The sequence below is a fragment of the Colius striatus genome, chromosome 4, assembly GCF_028858725.1.
Source record: "Colius striatus isolate bColStr4 chromosome 4, bColStr4.1.hap1, whole genome shotgun sequence".
NCBI lineage: Eukaryota > Metazoa > Chordata > Aves > Coliiformes > Coliidae > Colius > Colius striatus.
The window spans coordinates 89,378,218-89,396,471 of NC_084762.1; the positions used below are offsets into that span (position 1 = coordinate 89,378,218).

General features: G+C 39.8%; 1 protein-coding gene across 1 annotated transcript in view; it reads left to right on the forward strand.

Annotated features, from left to right (window-relative positions):
* TG (thyroglobulin) overlaps positions 1–18,254 on the forward strand; it is a 166,665-nt gene that overhangs the window by 142,727 nt on the left and 5,684 nt on the right. The window contains exons 45-47 of the mRNA XM_061995899.1: positions 3,242–3,349; positions 15,378–15,518; positions 16,018–16,208. Of these exons, the coding sequence (XP_061851883.1) occupies positions 3,242–3,349; positions 15,378–15,518; positions 16,018–16,208 (440 nt within the window). The remainder of the gene's footprint in view (positions 1–3,241; positions 3,350–15,377; positions 15,519–16,017; positions 16,209–18,254) is intronic.

Genomic DNA, 18,254 nt, shown 5'->3' on the forward strand with positions numbered 1-18,254 from the left:
CTATGACACCTATGGTAGGCCATAGAGACTGGGGGATATCTTCAGCTTGAGTCACAAGGTGTTTTGGTCTGTAAACAAGACTGTAGATCTTGTTCTCTTTTCCATGGGCAGTCAGTTTGTTCTAGGCAGTTACAGATCTTGAGCTGTGGGGCAGTGGGCCCCTTTTTCTGAAGAGAAGCAAACTGATGGGAAACCTTTTTACCTTCTTTTTTCTACTTCTGTGCAAAGTCAGGGGCTGAATGTTTAAATGGACCCAATTTTCAGAAATCAAATTAAAATGTTTCCCTATTCATGAGCAGATTCATTACAAAAACTCTTAACATTTCTAAGGTGATGTTTTAGAAGCTGGTAGTTTGAGCAGGCCCATCCAAGCTGTTTCACTGCTGTTTTGAACTGAGGCATTGTAGGTACAAGCTCCTGGTATCTGCACTGGTAGTATGAAAGCTTCCTGTCCTACCTTGAGACTCTAGAGACAAGATTTTTCCTTTCAGTTCTTCATCAGAGCTGCAGGGGGTTTCTCCCGGGGAGCCTCTGTGAACAGGAGATGAACAGAAGCCAAGATTCACCTGGAAACATCTGATCCAAGACAGTGGTGACCAAATCTGTTTGGAGAAGTTTTCTGGGTGGTCCAGACGTGACAGTGTATTGAGGTCACGGTATCAGCAGGTTGGACTAGATGATCTCTAGAAGTCCCTTCCAAACCCTACTATTCAATGGTTCTATACAAGCCAAAAGGCTGTGGGTTGAACCTTGTGCCATGGATGGAGTCTTGTATCATGCCACACTTACCCTGCCTCATAGCCTGTCCCAAGGATGGGCCACTATCACAGCAGCTTCTGGGGCCACTACACACAGCACACGTGTAAGCACTATGGTTCATGGGCATTAAAGCCAGACTTGTCTGCCATCTCTTTCCATCACCCCATTACCCATGGGGCTATAATTCTTTAGTCAGATCAGTAAGGTTTAAAACCATAATAATCCAATGAAGGATTTAAATTTTAACACTTCTTCCTATCCAAATACCTCCATAAGGAGCTGTTATAACACAGGGCTGTTGCATTTGATCATCCACTTTCAGCCCAGGGCTCAGCATGGTGCAAACTCTGCCTTTCCCAGAGCTGTGACAGGAGGCACATGGCTTACTCACAGCAGGAGCACGATACACAAATAGCTGTAGCTCCTCTGCTGTCAGCCAGCAAGCACCCTGCAGCAGCCATGGGCAGAGGGATTGTTTACAATATGAGGCAAATGACTTGCTAAGGAACAAAATGAACAGCTTAAAGAGTTGCCATAAGCAAACAGACAGATAAGTAGTGAAACCAGGATGTCCGATGATAATCCTTTGCTTTAAACACTTTGGAAATTACTCCAGCTACAGGAGGAAGACAGGGGAGACAACAGTTACAGAATGAGAGTCACCTACATCAATATCACATACATGAAAGAAAGAGGGGATTGGTTCTGATTTTTTGGTGTTTGGTTGATTGGTTGGGTGGGTTTTGGTTTGTTTTTTATTAACAAAAATCTTACTACCAGATAACTCAAGAAAAGCTCTATGTCAGGAAGTTATAATTAATTGCTAACAGGATTATTAAGTGTGAGGAAGTGTTTGGTAAGTGGTTGTTATAAACCACATACATTGTGCTTATTTTATGGCATTCAAATATTTCCACTTTTAAAATGGTTTTAGCTGCAATTCTCTTTTTTTTTTGTTTTGTTGGACTTTTTCCCCAGGTATGAAAAAAGCTTCATTTTCTTTTTTCTTTCCTTTATTTTTCTTTTTTTTCTGACTCTGGTATTCCATGCCTGTAAGAAACAATCATTTCATTTTCGTAGTTACTAGTTTAGGGTTTTTTTTTTTTCCCCTCATAGCACCAACTGAGAATCAGTTTTGAGTGGCGAAATGTATCTCAAAGTATTCCTCAAGAGATAATGCTCTTCATAGACTCCTTAGTTTTCAAAGACCATCTGCTCCTCCAAAACCCCATGCTGGTAGGCATGTGATGAACAGTAATTTTCATTTAATATGGGTGTTGTCAACCATAACTGTCAAAGAGCATTGTGGTCAGTCAGCCTGTAGCTTGTGGTCTCACAGATGGGCTTAAAATAAACTCTACTGAACCAAGATAGTGCCTTTCATAGTAGATCCCCAAACAGTGCCTTTTATAATCATGCCAGTTAAATATAGCAACATGTTTTTATGCTTCTCTGACACTGTTTTTTCTTGCCACCAGTCATTCTTTTTTTATCCACCAAGTCTGAAGGAACAGCTACTGTTTCAGATTCACTAGACTGAGAATTGAAACCTCCCACTTCCGCAGCAGATACGTTTGTGTGTGCTCATGTAGTTATGGGTATAAAAACACTCAAAGGCTGTGCTGAGTCTTTGAGCACATGTAGAATGAGATGTCTACACATAATATTGCCTTGAGGAATCATAATGAGATATCTCACAGTAAGGTATCCTGTTTTCTGCCTACCCCTCTTCAACTGCTTTGTTCCTGCCAGCAACTGCTCACCTCACCTTCCAGCCCCATTTCTTGAGGCAATGGAAGCTAGGAAAGTCTGGATACATTTGCTTCACTCATACCTTTTCATTGCAATACCTGCTGATAAACTGATCATTTAACTATCTTATTGCACTTTTCTTGTTTAATCTTTCTGTCTCAGACATACTGCACCAGATATGCTGTATTGGTGAACCCTACCAGAGGCCCTGAAGAATTTCTCCAAAAGTGGTCTCTCTCTGATTCAACTCTGAAACTCTACCCCCCAAAAAATCACAGATCCAAATGTAGAAATGATGTCACACAGAATCACAGAACAGCAGGGGTTGTAAGGGACCTTTAGAGATCTTAACCCAGGAAATATAGTGATCCTTTTACTAGAGGCCATCACAACCTAGAGGTGCCAGAAGTTTTCTATTATTACAAGCATGGACCCTCATAAGCTAGACTAAAATGAGATTATTTCTTTGGTGAGGATACTCCTTATGTGTCAGATCTGGCTACTTGATAGCATTACCATTGTTCAACAATCCATACACCAGCAATCTGTGTGAATTCTAAGCTGCAATGGCTCACAAAGCATCCTCTATATGGCTTCCCTCAGTGGACTTGAAGGCAGAAGCATGGGCTGTTTTTGAAGATTTAGAGGTCTGTCGGTTGGTTGTGGGAGGGTTCTTTTCTTCTACCCATTATGTAACTGCCTCTGTCCCCTGTTCTTCCTTTTTTATCAGTGACCAGTTTATCACGTGTCCCATCATAAACATGGCAAATCACTGGGCTGCCGCCTCCAGAGGAAATGTCTTCATGTACCATGTACCCGAGAGCTCCTCACAGAGCAGGTAAGATGTATTTTGTAATGTTTCTTGGATTTAGAGTTTGCAAAAGCAGAGCTGTCTGTTTGGGCACCTTGTAGGGTAAATAAATAACTGCAGGTACCTCAAATGAACAGTTCAGATTAGCAAAGGAAGGACTGACCTCTAACAGATTCTCTCTGTTGTCTATATAGGAATGCTGTTTCTGAATTGAGACACTTCAAGTTAGATGCTTAAATTAAATTCCTCTTTTCCAACTTACCTACTTTTACCAGTTCCAGATAGCATTTTAGATTTCTACTCTGTATCTCAGAGATCTCCCACAAAGAACCAGAAAATGGTCTAAGATATTGGGAGTCCACAGCTCTCTAAATAAATGGGGTAACAGTTTTTAAGGACTCAACATCAATTTAACAGTGCCCCCTTTTGAAGTCAATGCAGTTATACCACAGTTACACTGACTGGCCTTCAGTGTGGGCAGGGTCTGGGATTTATTCCTTCCTGCTCCAGAGCTGTGACTTGTGACCAGCTGACAGACTGTCTCATGGGATGAAAATTATTTTTTATTCCAACCATTTGCAGACTCAGGCTCTGTGTTGTCCTTCATGTTAGAAGCTTACTTGAAAACTTTTCTTCAGGGGAAGCTGTATCATATTTTAGACAGAAAGGTTTAAATGCCCATGGGAGATGTAAATGCCTTGTTCCCTTGGGCACAGAACAAACTGGTAATCAGAGGCTATTAAGGTGACCTTCCTTGGTTTTATTTTAGATCCAGCCCCTCCCTGAAATCAGGATGAGACACTGAGGTTTGAAGGCAGTGGTCAGCACTCTGGGCTGCTATATGACACGCACAGTAGCTCCTGGTCCCTTGCTCCCAAAGGCTGAGTGACCAGGAACTGCAGTGACAGCAGCCCCCTACCTGTCGCCTAGATCCACATATCAGGGCAACAAAGCACGCAGTGCTGCTTATCTCCCAACTAATTCCTTCTGAGGAAGCAGTGCTTGTCCTCTGCTCTCTGTACTGCCCCATGCTTACTGCCAAGAAAGATTTTTGAGACCATTTCCTTTTTCTCAGGCTTTCTCCAAAAGGGCTGAGGAGAGAGACAGCGGGTTCCTGCTGGCACCATTTGATACCATGAAGTTCCCTGTGAACTATGTGGGGTTTTTTTCCTGTCCTGATAGCATAATGAAAAAGCATTTGAAAGAAACCAGCCAAGATCTAGGTTACAGATGAAGGCCATTATGCTGTGGTAACACAGACTGGCTTTCTTTTTAGCTGAGAAGAAGTTAATCCTCAGGGAGCCGTTGTTTCGCTGGCAGCAGGAATATTCACAGTGCTCCCTTTGGCTACTGATAGGCTCAGATAAGTCACTTTTACAAGGTTCCAAACAGGGCTGAGCTATGGTATGTCAAAAATCCAGCCACACAAAAAGGAGAGATGTGTTCTCAAATTAACTAGCAAGTTTTCTTTTGCTTTGGAGAGTGATCTATGGTAAGATCTGATTTGAAAGGAGATGAAATAGAGCTTATACAATTTAGACTCGCTGGCTTAAAGGCAATGATTTTGAACTGATGAGAATTCCCCCCTCTATCTAGCCATATTTAAGATTTCTCTCCTGCCCATTTTATTTAGCTCTCCTCACATTCTCCGGTGCAGTAGTGGTTTACTTATCTACACGTTTTAATAATATTTATGTTGTCAGCGGTCTTATAAGCTAATCAGTTTAAATTTTAGTGCAAAACTTAGTATTTGCCTTTTCATAATCCTCTTCAGAAGAACAAACAAAGCCAGTGTGCTCTCTGAAACTTGTGGGAGTGTGAGGCAGAGGCTTAAATGCCTTAGGCCAGGCCACTTGCAAGGAGAAATGGGCCCAAATTCATATGCTGCGTTTACATTCCTACTCCTTTCCTCTTTATTTATGCCTAAGTACCATTAAAATAAATGTTGTTTAGGTTGCAAAGGCAAGCTCTTAACCAGAAATTGCAGAATTCAGCTTGTCTGTGTACTGAAGGATCTCATTTGACACTACAAAGTGACTATTTATGAAGTGATACTCTTTGTTTTCCTAAGGGACCCCACAGTTGGTCCTCTGCTGAATGTTCTGCAAGTTTTTTGTTTAAGCATTGCTGTCATTCATTCCTAAATTAATCTTTACTTATTCTTCATCTCAGTTTTGCCATGTGACCTCTCTCCTTCACCCTCCCTCCAGCATTCCCCCCCATATATAGTATAAGTGCATTGCAGCCTCACTGCATGCCAACGATGCGATGTCAAGACTAGGAGCTGCCCATGGGAGAGTAGCCATAACTGCTAAAAACTGTGAAAAAGCAGCACTACCCTGAAACCAATAAAGTGCATTGTTTGGGAATGTTACTGACAATTTATCCTACCTGATCTACGTGAAACGGCTTAAAAGTAGAATATCTAAGCTAATCTCATGGAAAGTTCTGTCCACAATGTCAGCTCCCAAGGGACTTCCTTAGCTACTCTTGTATTGTATCCTGAAAGTTCTCAAGTTCTTTGAAAACGGTGACTCTCCTTAGGAGAAGAAGCAGAGGCAGATACTCTGATGAGTAACCTACAGCTCAGGCTGCAAGGTAGGATGTGTGCGTTTGAACCTTCTCAGATGAAATGAGAGTTGAATCTGGGATCCTGAGAACACACCAGCTATTTAATTCTCGAATAGAGGAACCCTGTTACAGCCAGTTCTTTGTATTAATGAATGCAATAACCAAAAGTATGTTTTGCAAGTGCAGGATTTCAGTCCAGTTTTGAGCCCCTCTCTACAAGAAGGACACTGAGGTGCTGGAGTGGATCCAGAAGTGGGCTACCAGGCTAGGAAAGGATTTGGAACACATCTCATATGAGGAACAGCTGAGGGATCTGGGGCTGTTTAGCCTGGAGAAAAGAAGGTTCAGGGGAGACTTTCTATTGTCTTATGTCCATAGCATAATGTAAGAGACAAATTAATGACTTTTTGGTCTTTGGTGTTGAAATTCTTCTTAAGACCTCAGTTTACACAAGATATGGATTTGTTCTTCTTTGTGCTTGATATCTATAGCATAAAGATGATGATGAAAATGTAATAATTTGTTATCTATAACAACTATTAATAGCTATCTCACAGAGATATTGGAAAAAGTATATTCAAATAATACTGTGTTCAGATAAATACAACAATAGAAGGCTATTTTTAGATAAAACATAATGAGTGGGGAAATGACCATCCACTAACTAAGATAAGGCACAGTACAACAAGACAACCTCTGCCTCTTTCCTACTTTGTGTCTTCTAAAATGTGTAACAGAACAGAGTGTTAAAATGCAGAGATGAAAAAGCACTGGTATTTCCTCTTGTTTCACATGGAGCAGTTCCTTAATAACTCACAGCAAGATAAACAAGAGGGAGGAAGAAGTCAGCCAGCAAAGACAGACTCAACTGCAGTGATGCAAAGTAGACAAAAAAAGATACTAAACAGACAGGAAATTTTTACTGGTAGAAGTCAATTAGCAAAAGTTTGTCACACAATGAGATGTCTTTAAAATGTGTAGCCATACACACATTCAAGCACATACAGATACAGGAGTGTAATTAAAAACGCCATGCTAAACTGATGTTTGTGACATATGTGGAAAATCAGAAAAACACATGAACTGACAGTTTTCATATAGATGAATGGATCTTGCAGGGAGCAAACTGATTCCTCCTTCCACGTAGTAGCATTCTCCTCAGCTTGGCCTGGCACCACGTCTGCTTTAGTCTTCAGTTCCTGTCTGAATAAGGATCAGGATGCATAGCCAACTCCAGCATTAATGATCTGTGGTAAAAATATATACATAACCCAGATGCCATTTTCTCACTCTCTTTTTGAGAACACTAAGGCCTTGAAGTAAACATTTATTCTAAACAATGCAAAAGGAATGTGACTGCTCAGCATTGCCTGGGATTACTGAGGAGGGCTGGAGTATAGCTTTAGTTACAGTAAACAAGTAAGTGATAGGAGAAGTATGTTTTGACAAGGATAATATTTTTAAGTGTATGAAGATCTGCCTTGTTAACCCTTCAAGAAGTTTCTGGGTGATTTTTTGCATATTATATGAAGCAGCACTGCTTCTCACAACAGCATAGTTTCCAACTCATGCTATGGTGCCAAAAGTGCTGTCTTAAAGATGGTGGATAAAATTCAATGTTCTGCTCACTGAGAAGACAAGATGATCAGCTGCAGCAGGACAGCAAAGTATCTTTACTGTCATTGAAGGGGTCTAACCTGAGACTTAATGAGGCTGTATCTTATGATCATTAACATTGCCACAAAAATTATCACAAGAGCTTAACTGTTGTACACTGGACAGATTCATCCAAAGTTAATGAGCTACTGACTGTTTGGAGTCATTTCAGTTGTGTCTGCCTTTACCTCCTGACTATGGACTCTTGTGAACACTAGTGTCAGTTGTTAAAAGGCTGCTCCATGCCCATGCTCACATAATTGGCTGTGTTTTGGTGATGATTTTATGATTCTTGAAACTGCATGACTGAAAAAAAAAGAGATTTGAATATAAACCCATTCAACTATTTATGATACATGCTGTGCAAGTTCTGGCTGTTCATAATAGCCCTTCAGTTAATGGAGATTTTTCTACTCTTGATTTTGTAATAATCATATCTCTCTCCTTTAATCCATTTACTACTTTCTGTCCACTTGAGGGTCTCAGCTGCTAGTCCTTGTAGCTGCTAGTCCATGGATACCAACAACCCACAGGCTGGCAGGACATGGCATGAACTGGATGTGCTGGAGGTAGACAGAAAGTTATGCCTCTGGACTTCAAAAGAGCTCTTCTAAATGCAGAAGGCGGATGAGGCACTGGTGAAGTGATACCAAGAATGATATGATGCACTCCATAGCTGGGCAGACACCACAGTCACTTTAGGTTGCTACATACATTTGCTGCAGCAACATCTTGTCATTTTTCTCTATAAAGCTGTACTCTTAATAATCTAGAAGTTGTTGCTTTGCTGTTCGTGTTAGAATTGCCTCTCATTCCTCTGGCCTTATCCACTGTGACAACTGCAGCTATGAACACTCTCTCCCAGTGATCCAACCACATCATGCCATTCTCAAATCTTTATACAGTTTCTGTGCTGCTAAAATCTTTGAGGTCTAGACCGTTTGTTTTTTCTTCCCACAGAGTGGTTTAAGGGCCTTTATCATTCAGTAGATTTTTCAGATCTTGGAAATTAGCCATAAATATGCAAAGGCGAATTACCAAAGTCAGAAAAAGGAGAAGTCAACTTTAAGTGAACCAAAATTCAACTAAAAGGCAGAAAAGTACAAAGTAATTTTTGGAACTACTTGTGCTGCACTAGGAGAGGCTGTTTCCACAAAATGTAATGTAGAAGATAAGCACATAAGTGCATCTATCTGGAGAGACTTTCTTTGGTTCTCTAGAGTCTTTGGATGGGCACATCACCTTTTTAAAGCAGTTCATCATTCAAGTTGGAGTAGACACACTGAACAAATGCATGAACTCCTGTCTCTCAAAGATGCACTCAAGTGTCAATGTGCTTTTTACCAAATTTTTAATACAGTAACTCCCTGACAAAATTCTGCAGTTTTTGTTCTCTAGGAGTTCTGACAAGATGACAAAAGTGCTTTCTTCCTGCTTCAAGATCTAGGATTTTTTTTTCCAATTGATGTGAGCTTTCAGGTTCTTGAATTTATTGTCTGTTACTTCAGTTTTATATTCTCCTCTTGGCACATCTGTAATGCAAGGTAGGACATTGCGTGTATTGGGAGAAATCCAAGTGGAAAAGTCACAGCAAACTCCAGGATTCTTTTGGCAAGTCACGTGTATCTATAGGGCTTTTAGGTACAAAGGTGGATAAACTTGGCAGCCTAATCCTGTTAGGAGGTAAGATTTTTCCATATGTCCTGATTTTCCTGAAAAGAAGAAAGAAAGAAAAAAGAATGTTCATCTGTTTTTCACATGCTTTTCCCCATTCGTTTGGAGGGACTTTCTAATGAGGAGTCATAATGAGCCAAATGCATCCCTAAAACTGCAGAGGTCACACCAGGCCTTATGCTGCCTTACTCAATTTCTATAAATATCCAGCTATTCTTTATTTTTTTCTCCCTGTAGTAATGTACCATTTCCTTTTCTGAGGTATGTGGTTACATATAGAAACAGAATGGTAGAGGTTGGAAGGGACCTTTAGAGATCATCTAGTCCAACTCCCCTGCAGAAGTAGGTCCACTCAGATCAAGTCACATGGGAACGCGTCCAGGTGGGTCTTGAAGACCTCCAAGGAAGGAGACTCCACACTCTCCCTGGGCAGCCTGTGCCAGTGCATATATGTATTTATCTTTTTTAATTATTTTTGCCTGTCATAAAAATGAACTGTACTGGGTTTCACTGAGGAGGAAAGAAAGATACTGTATTGCAATCTGTGACAAATTGACCATATCCCCCATTCCCTATCCCCCTGTGCTGCTGGGAAAGAGGAGGCAGAGGAAATTGGGAGTAACATTAAGCCTGGGAATAAGAAAAGGGTGACAGGAAGGTTTATTTCTCATCTATTTATCATTTTCCTACTCTGATTTGGTTAAACTAGTTCCCAAAAATCAAGTCGATTTTGCCTGTTCCAAAACTAGAAAGTTGGTGAATGATCTCTCCCTGTCTTTATCTCAAGCCACAAACCTTTTGTTCTGTTTTCTCTTCCTTGTGCAGCAGAGGAGGGGAATAACAGAGTGGCTCTGGTGGGCATCCGGCATTCAGCCTGGGTCAACCCAATCCAACACATGGACACTTCAGACCAGGCAAAGTTCTGTGTTGGTCAGTTGCTCCTCTCCCATGACATGGAGGAAATGGTGCCTGTTAACAGCTTAGGATACTCAATCCCACCCTGCAGATCAGTAGGTATTAATAAAAAGAGAAGGTAGTTGTGTGCAAACAGCTACTTTTAGTATCTCCAATACTGCTTGCAAAAATGTATTTTAAAGCCATTTATTGAAAATAAACATAGAATGAGGCCACAAGATCATGCAGGCAGTGGCATCTTATACATAAATCATATCCTCTCTAATGTGGTTGCTATGAAATCAGAAGTTTTATCACCAACTCTATGACTTTGGGTTTCACTTATGCTATTCAATCCAGTCATTAGTCTCACCAAAGCCATTAGTCTCACCAAAGTTATAGTGGATAGGTTTTTCAGGCTGGGGCTTGTGAAATATGACAGCTATTTATTCCAAACTTTGAAAGAATGGAACAATCCCCTACCAGAATGTAAAAATGGTATCTTTTGTGAAAAACAAGGTGCTTGTATCACTAAATGGACAGTAGGTTGAGTATATACAATTGTATTAAAAAAAGCATGAAGAAAATTGGCTAGAAGTGTTTGTGTGAATGAAGATAGAATGAATTTTGAGTCAAAATATTAATTAAATTCCTCCCACATACTGTTTAAGATGTGATGTCAGGTTCTTAGGGTTAAATTTCCATTTGTGTGATTCTCTTGCATAGCTATCAGTAAAAAACTATAAAGCACAAAAGGAAAAGGAAGTGCATGGGGACACACTTGTTGTAGACCATATAAATTGTAAGAGTAGTCTGTTAATAGTTATGTAGGTTTTATGAGGACTGAAATATCTGACATTTTTGGCCAAAACAGCTAAAAATATTGATGAGTAAATATGTTTGATATGTTCACTAATGACAAACTGATTCTTCTTCAACTTGCTTTTTCATCCTGGGTAGTTTACTGGTAACTTTCTGAACTCTAGCTAGAGTTATGTTTATCTTGTTCTTTTAAAATTTAAATAATAGGATAGCAGTGGGAAGTTTGGAATTTTGGTCCAGTATACAAAGTCATTTGAATTTTCAATTAATTTACATTGGCTTCTGTCTGTGTGTGGAGTTTTAAAAAAGAACCAAAAGCTGCATTGGGCTGACTAAAAATAGAAGCTGTGACTGAAAAGGCTTTGGATTGGTTGAAATTATTATATTAGGAGAGTAAGGAGGTTTTTTTTTAAAATGAAGAAAAAGAAATATAAAGAGAACTGTTAGGCTGCAGTCAGTCATTAATCATCAAAATGGGTTTCCTGTATGAAATAATTAACCATATCTGGAACAAGGACAAAGTTCAAAATGAGATCTATGTTTTTATATGAAATGGATCACAATGTGAGGTCTCTGTAGCCCCAGCTCTGTCTGTTGTGCAATCAATCCTAATATAGAATAGCATGGGGATCAGCCAGGTCATATCTTTTGGTTCTGATTGCCATTAATGACAATTTTATATTGCAAACAATTTTTTGGAGGATTTCTGGGTTGGGGGAGGTTGTTTGGGGTGGATGCTTTTGTTGGTGGTTTGTTGCTGGGGTTTTTTGTTAGAGTTCCAAAAGCTTGTGGCAAAAATATCAACTTCAACTGTTGGAAATCTAGGTTTACATCGATGCTCTGTTTGATTTGGAATGAGGATTTGAATAAAATCAACCACGACCTGCATATTTTTATTCTAAATTCTGATCTTCTCATCTTTTACTCTTCTCTGTTGAAGCTGTTCTTTGTATGTGAAAGTAAAAACTGTTCTATAGAGCAGTGGAGTATCCAATGGCTAAGAAAAAACCCTTTCTCTGTTTCTTGGAAACTTTTAAATGGAAACTCCAGCTCAGACGTAAGGAAAACTTTCTCAGAACCAATACCTTCCCAATTAAATGAGCTGGCACTGTAGAATGAAAATCCCCATCAAGTGGGCCTGCTGCTAAATTTTTGGTTGTGAATGTCATAAAGTTTCTGATTTTACCACCTGTTTTTCTGTAAACTGGATAACTGAATTCCAGTAGTGACTCCTGAAGTGAAGTAATGATTCTCCAAGAGGAACTCACTTTAGTGTAAACAAAATGGTAGGGTCTGGCTCCTAGTTTCCCCATGGCTCAATTTACTAGTCTGTTATGCTGTCACACAAGAAAGGCTGTGAATCTGTTTCTAAAAATGTCAACATCTTAAAATATATACATATAAGATCTGAAGTGATACCTCTGCATAAAATACTAGTCCTGTAAAGTCACCAAAGCCAAGTTTTCATCCTTACACGTAATTATAATGCTGTTGAGCCAAGTATATGGCACCCTGGGGTATCAAGAGTGCAGTTTGGAGCAGCTCAGGAAATAAAAACTTCCTTGCAGAGCTGGCAGTGTACAATAACAAAGCTCTATGTGCTTATCTGTTTTTATTCTCTTTCTCTCACTCACTTTTCTTCCAGTGAAAACAGTTGTTAGTAGGTCGAGAGAAGTTCTCCTCTCCCTCTATTCTGCACTCGTTAGACCGCATCTGGAATCTTGCATCCAGTTCTGGGCCACTCGGTTCAAGAAGGACAGGGAGCTGCTGGAGAGAGTTCAGCAGAGGGCCACAAAGATAATAAAGGGAGTGCAGCATCTTCCTTATGATGAAAGGCTGAGGGAACTGGGGCTCTTCAGCTTGGAGGAGACTGAGGGGTGACCTCATTAATGTTTACAAATACATAAAGGGCAGGTATCAGGAGAATGGAGTCAGGCTGTTCTCAATGATGTCAAATGACAGGACAAGGGGCAATGGGTACAAACTGGAACATAAGAGGTTCCAGAGAAACATAAGGAAAAACTTCTTCATTGTGAGGGTGATGGAGCACAGGAACAGGCTCAGATGGATTGTGGAGTTTTCTTCTGTGGAGACATTCAAAACCCACCTGGACAAGTTGAGTTCCTGTGTGACCTACTCTAGGTGGTCCTGCTCCAGCAGGGGGATTGGACTACATGATTTTTCGAGGTCCCTTCCAGCCCTTGAGATTCTGTGATTCTGTGAGTGTCAGTACCTTGAGTGCTCAGAGCTTGTACAAGGATCCAAAATCCTTATTTGGGTAATTTTGGCCATATTGCAGTTCTATCTGGCAGTAATGGATGATGATCAGAGTTTGAAGGAGGAGAAGAATTATCCCCTGATGTTTTCCATCTAGCTGCCATCTAGATGCTGTTGTATATATGTGTCTCTTCCTCCTCTTAACATGTTTTTTTTCTTATCCTTTTACTATTGACACTCACTGGCCAAGGCATGGTACAATCAACCAGAAATATTGAAAGAAGTCCACGGAATTGTAGAGTTTTGTACCACTTTTGGGTTTGGATCAAACCCATTACAGTTGTATAAATAATTTTAATCCTAATAGGTTCTCTATTTGGCTCTGTTAGCTGAATTTTAGTCTGGTCTGTGACCTGAACTAGAAACGTGAGGACTGAGGAACAGTTTCATTTTCAGGGAAACCCTGGGTCCCAACTCACTCATTTTAGATTGAAAGCTAACTTAACTTCTGTTATGTCTTCCCATAAACGGTACATTTCCCATAAACAGGTGCGTTTATCCTTTCGTTTCATCTCAACTACTTTCATGTCCTCTATTCTATTCAAAAGTGACTCTTCACTGAAAAGAAAATAGCTCCTTTAAGATATAGTACCTTTGCTGCAATACTGACACTAAAAGTTGCTGTAATGTACTGCGCCAAGCAAATTATTTTTAAAGCAAAATTATTAAACCATGATCTTGTTTAATCCTTCTATAAACATTTGGGGAAGAAAAATATGCTTTAATCTTGGTTCAGTTCTACATTTTTTTGGTGAATAATCTGTGAATAATTCACTTTCCAGATGCAAAGTATTACTGGGGTATTATGATAAGACTAAGGAAAATACAACCAAAGATGTATTTCATTTAGAGGGCTGTGTGTTTGTTTTTCAAAATAGAGGCTTTGGTGCCATCACTCATAAAATGTAAAGGAGTCATCCTGCTCTCAGCCCACCTGCCCAGAATGGTTTGAACTATGAGTCTTGTTCCATTAGAGGCAGTATCAGGGTAGTATCAAAGCTGATGCTTCTCATATCCAAAGATAAAATCGTTTCACTTGTGCCACCTTTTGACAACAAACTGTGCAGGCACTGCAGATGAAATCTTGCTGACTGAATCTGGGATTTGTTTATTGCTGCCTCACAGGCATATCTTCCTTCCCTGAGGTCCCCTTATGCGGTCTGCCCTCATGCAGCATTTACCCAAGTCAGTAAGACCATTATTTAAATGTAAGATACAAAAAACACAACTGGACCATATCAGAATTATCCCCCTTCTGAGCCATGGTTCAAAGCCATGTATTGAGCATAGTATAGTTTTAATTTCTTAGTAGAAGTTGGCTCCTGTTTTTCTGTAGGACTTGAAAATGTTGAATTGTATAAACTTTGCTTCTAGATCCTACATGTATTGTTGTCTTGCCTGGCCAATCTTGTCTCTGATTTGTTGAAATATTCCCTAATATATATGTTAATCAGTGCATAGAACAATTGTTCTGTCTAACAATCTGATCTAGGTGGTTATCTGAAGCTGTTTTGACTTGACTATCATATAAAACCTGGGAAGAACAGACTGTATGAACCAAAACTACACAGACAGCAGAGAAATGAGATTAGAACCGTGTCTGAGAAAAATGTTCACAAACATCTCCTGTTACATCTTATCCAAAGTTTTGGGGCAGAATCCTGGCCTCAATGAAGTCAATGGAAAAACTCCAATTGCTATTAGGAAGGGCCAGGATTTCATTCCACGTCTGTGAAATAAACCATAATTAGCCTTCCATCATGACTGCCAGATTCCATGTCACCACTTGCTTCCACTTTCTGAATTTAATTGTAGTGAAAATCTGTATCAAACTTAAGAGGCATTAAAGCAGTAGACAAGTGGCTTTCTCCCTCTATCACTTTCTCTTATGTGTCGAGTTAACTCAAAAGGTGCCCTGCAGTCTTCCACAATATTGTTTTGTACCAAATGCTAAAGTCACTGCATTAAAGACAAATTCTCCTTGTTATTCCTTGCTCTTCTTTTATGTTCTGATTTGAGAAGCCCCGCAGCTCACCACACTCTAATTAATGGTCATTAATTATTCAAAACTTTGTTTTATTCTCTGTATTAAATTATCTCCCTTTCTCCCTCAAAAAAATAAATGATGTTTGTAATTGTCTTTATGTAAACATGTTTTTAGTTCAAGTCAGGAGCTCCTGCTGGACGTTCAGTATGCATTTGGACTGCCTTTTTACCCAAAGTATGAAGAGCAGTTTACTCTGGAAGAAAAGAGCCTTTCCTTGCAAATTATGCAGTACATCTCCAATTTTGTAAACTCTGGGTAAGTATGTGACATTTAAGAATTGCTTTTATTGGGGAGAGAGTGAGGTGAAGAGGGAATATAGTCCAGATCCTGACCTCACTGGAGTGGCCTCCATTTCTTCTACCAATTTGTAATTCCACAGTGGGAGCTTTGGTCAACACTGTTGGAAAGTCATGGCCAAGCTGTCAAGCAGACGTCAAAGATTTGTAGTATGATACTTAGCTAGAACTAGTAGGAATTTTATCTCCATAGAGTAGCTGCAAATTCCACTTAAATATATGGGGTTACAACAGCCTTGGTGTTGTTTCCAGATCTTAATTCTAAATCCCCATTGTGAAGTCTGTGTACCTGTTCCTCAGGAAGTGAACTAGACAAACAGTGAGACACTGTGAATGGTTCACAAGCCTGGATTGAATTTGAACCCTGCTGATCAGAGGGACTGGATACTTGATTTAATTATCTTCCACATTTTCCCGTTCCTGTTGTTTTCTAATGATCATTTCTACCATTCCCTTAGAAATCCAAACTACCCTCATAGTTTCTCAAGAAGAATGTTAGGGATGATGCCTCCCTGGCCTATGTATCTGCCAAATGATGACGGTGATAACTACAAGGAGTTCACTGTTTCCTTGCCGACTCTTAAAGGATTGAAAAAAGCAGACTGTTCCTTTTGGACTGATTATATCAGAAGACTGAAAGCATCCACAGGTGAGCAGAGTGTTTCCTGTCATTAAATAACATCTCAATTATCTGCTTAATGTTTGCCTCTAACTTTACTCCTGTTATGTCGATATAGAAAAATGGAATCATGGAATCATAGAATTGTTTGGGATGAATGGTACCTTAAATATCATCTACTTCTAAACCCTCTGCCATGAGAAGGGACATCTTCCACTAGACCAAGTTGTTCAAAACCCCATCCAACCTAGCCTTGAACACTTTCAGGGATGGAGCATCCACAAGCTCTGTGAGCAACCAGTTCTAGTGCCTCACTACCCTCACAGTGAAGAATTTCTTCCTAATATCTAATCTAAACCTACCCTCTTTCAATTTAAAGCCATTACCTCTTGTCCTATCACTATATATATATCCCTTATAAAAACTAAAATACTTTTCATAAATTAAACATCTTCTATTGTCCAGGTTATATAGGTAAGACTCTCCTGGGACTGAAGGGATGAAACTAAGTGGCCTTATTTTATAGAAGATAGTGTGTAATAAAGTTTCATTGTTATGAGTTAGAGCTAGAGAAATCTTTCTGCAGCGGTGACAGAAGATATGATGAAGCTATATCTTCTAATAGTTTACTTTCTATTTGCAGCCATAATACATGCTTTGACTAAACTGAGGACTAGGTGTATGGGCCTCTTTTGTCTACTGGAGACACCTAACATGAGAACGTGTAAATTCATATGACTAAGGAAGTGCACAAAAACTTCTGTTCACTGTGAAGTTGAACCTGAGGCTTTAGAATATCAGATTATGGATCCTGCATACTTTGACTTCACATTAGATAAGTTTCTCTAGTTGTGTGTGGGGGCTTTTTTTGTAGCTGCCCTGGTTATGCCTCTGATATTGCTCCTTTTTCTACATAACTTTCCATGCAGCTGTGAGATACTTTAGATTTTTTCTTACTGCTTAGAACAGTAAAACTAAATCTGATGAGATTTCGATCCTCTGCTCTGTCCTGAACACTCAATTTGTTCTGGTAAATAAACTCCCCTTCATGTCTTTGTATCTTGTCAATAAATTTTGAGAGCCTCAAGAAAAACAAACAAAATAATCCCTTTTTGGCAGGCTGAGATGTTTTGAATTACTCTTGGAGGTCTGCAAGCTTACAAGTGTTTTTTATGTTCTAAGGACTCATTTTCCCAGTGAACACAGTCCATGCCCTTTCTGCTTTGAAGGTCAGTTACACATCTGGGAACAAAATGTACACTCCAAGCTATGCAGGCCACCTGCACCCAACAGAGCACCTCAAATGGACTGAAGCTGATGTTTGAGTTACAAAACTAGAACATCTCAGAGCAATCAGAGTTGGCGGTTCTGATACAAACACAAAGCACCAATGCTCTGTTTCAAGAGACATATGACATTACTTATGGTCTCTTTCTAAAGTGGACTCAAGATCTTGCTGTAGGCCTTTTCATCAGTTTCTTGGTATCCCTCAATGTCTTTCCAGCTCAGAGGGAATACTTTGATCTCTCTGATGCCTTTCTGCTGCTTGACATATTCCTAATTTTCAAAGCTTGCTTCTGACATTTAAACAGTCATGGATGTAGCTTGTAGAACTTTTGAGATTTGGTCTTACAGCATTATGACAGCATAATGCCAGAATGAGTTGCAGGCACAGCTCTGGTAGCACAACTGTTGACTGAGCACCACGGACAGAGGCTATTCCCAGCATTTACAGAAAATCCTCCTAAAATATGGGAAAATATCTACCAGGATAGATGTCCTTTTTGAGATGAAAAAGGTTTAAAACCATCCCAACTGCTGTAAGAACACTGTAACATTCATGTACGAGTCAGTCCTAGCTCAATATCCTGCCCTTGTCAGTGGCCAAAACCGAACACTTGAACGTTAAGCATGAAGACTGAGAGAGGGAGTGAAACACATACTGAAAGAGTTCACAAAGATGAGTCAAACAAGCCACATGGTGTGAGATTGATGGACTACAGATTGTTAAGGTGATTTAGCAAGTACATGTCAAGTGTTATTCTGCAAACACAAGTGAGAATACCCTGCCTGCTC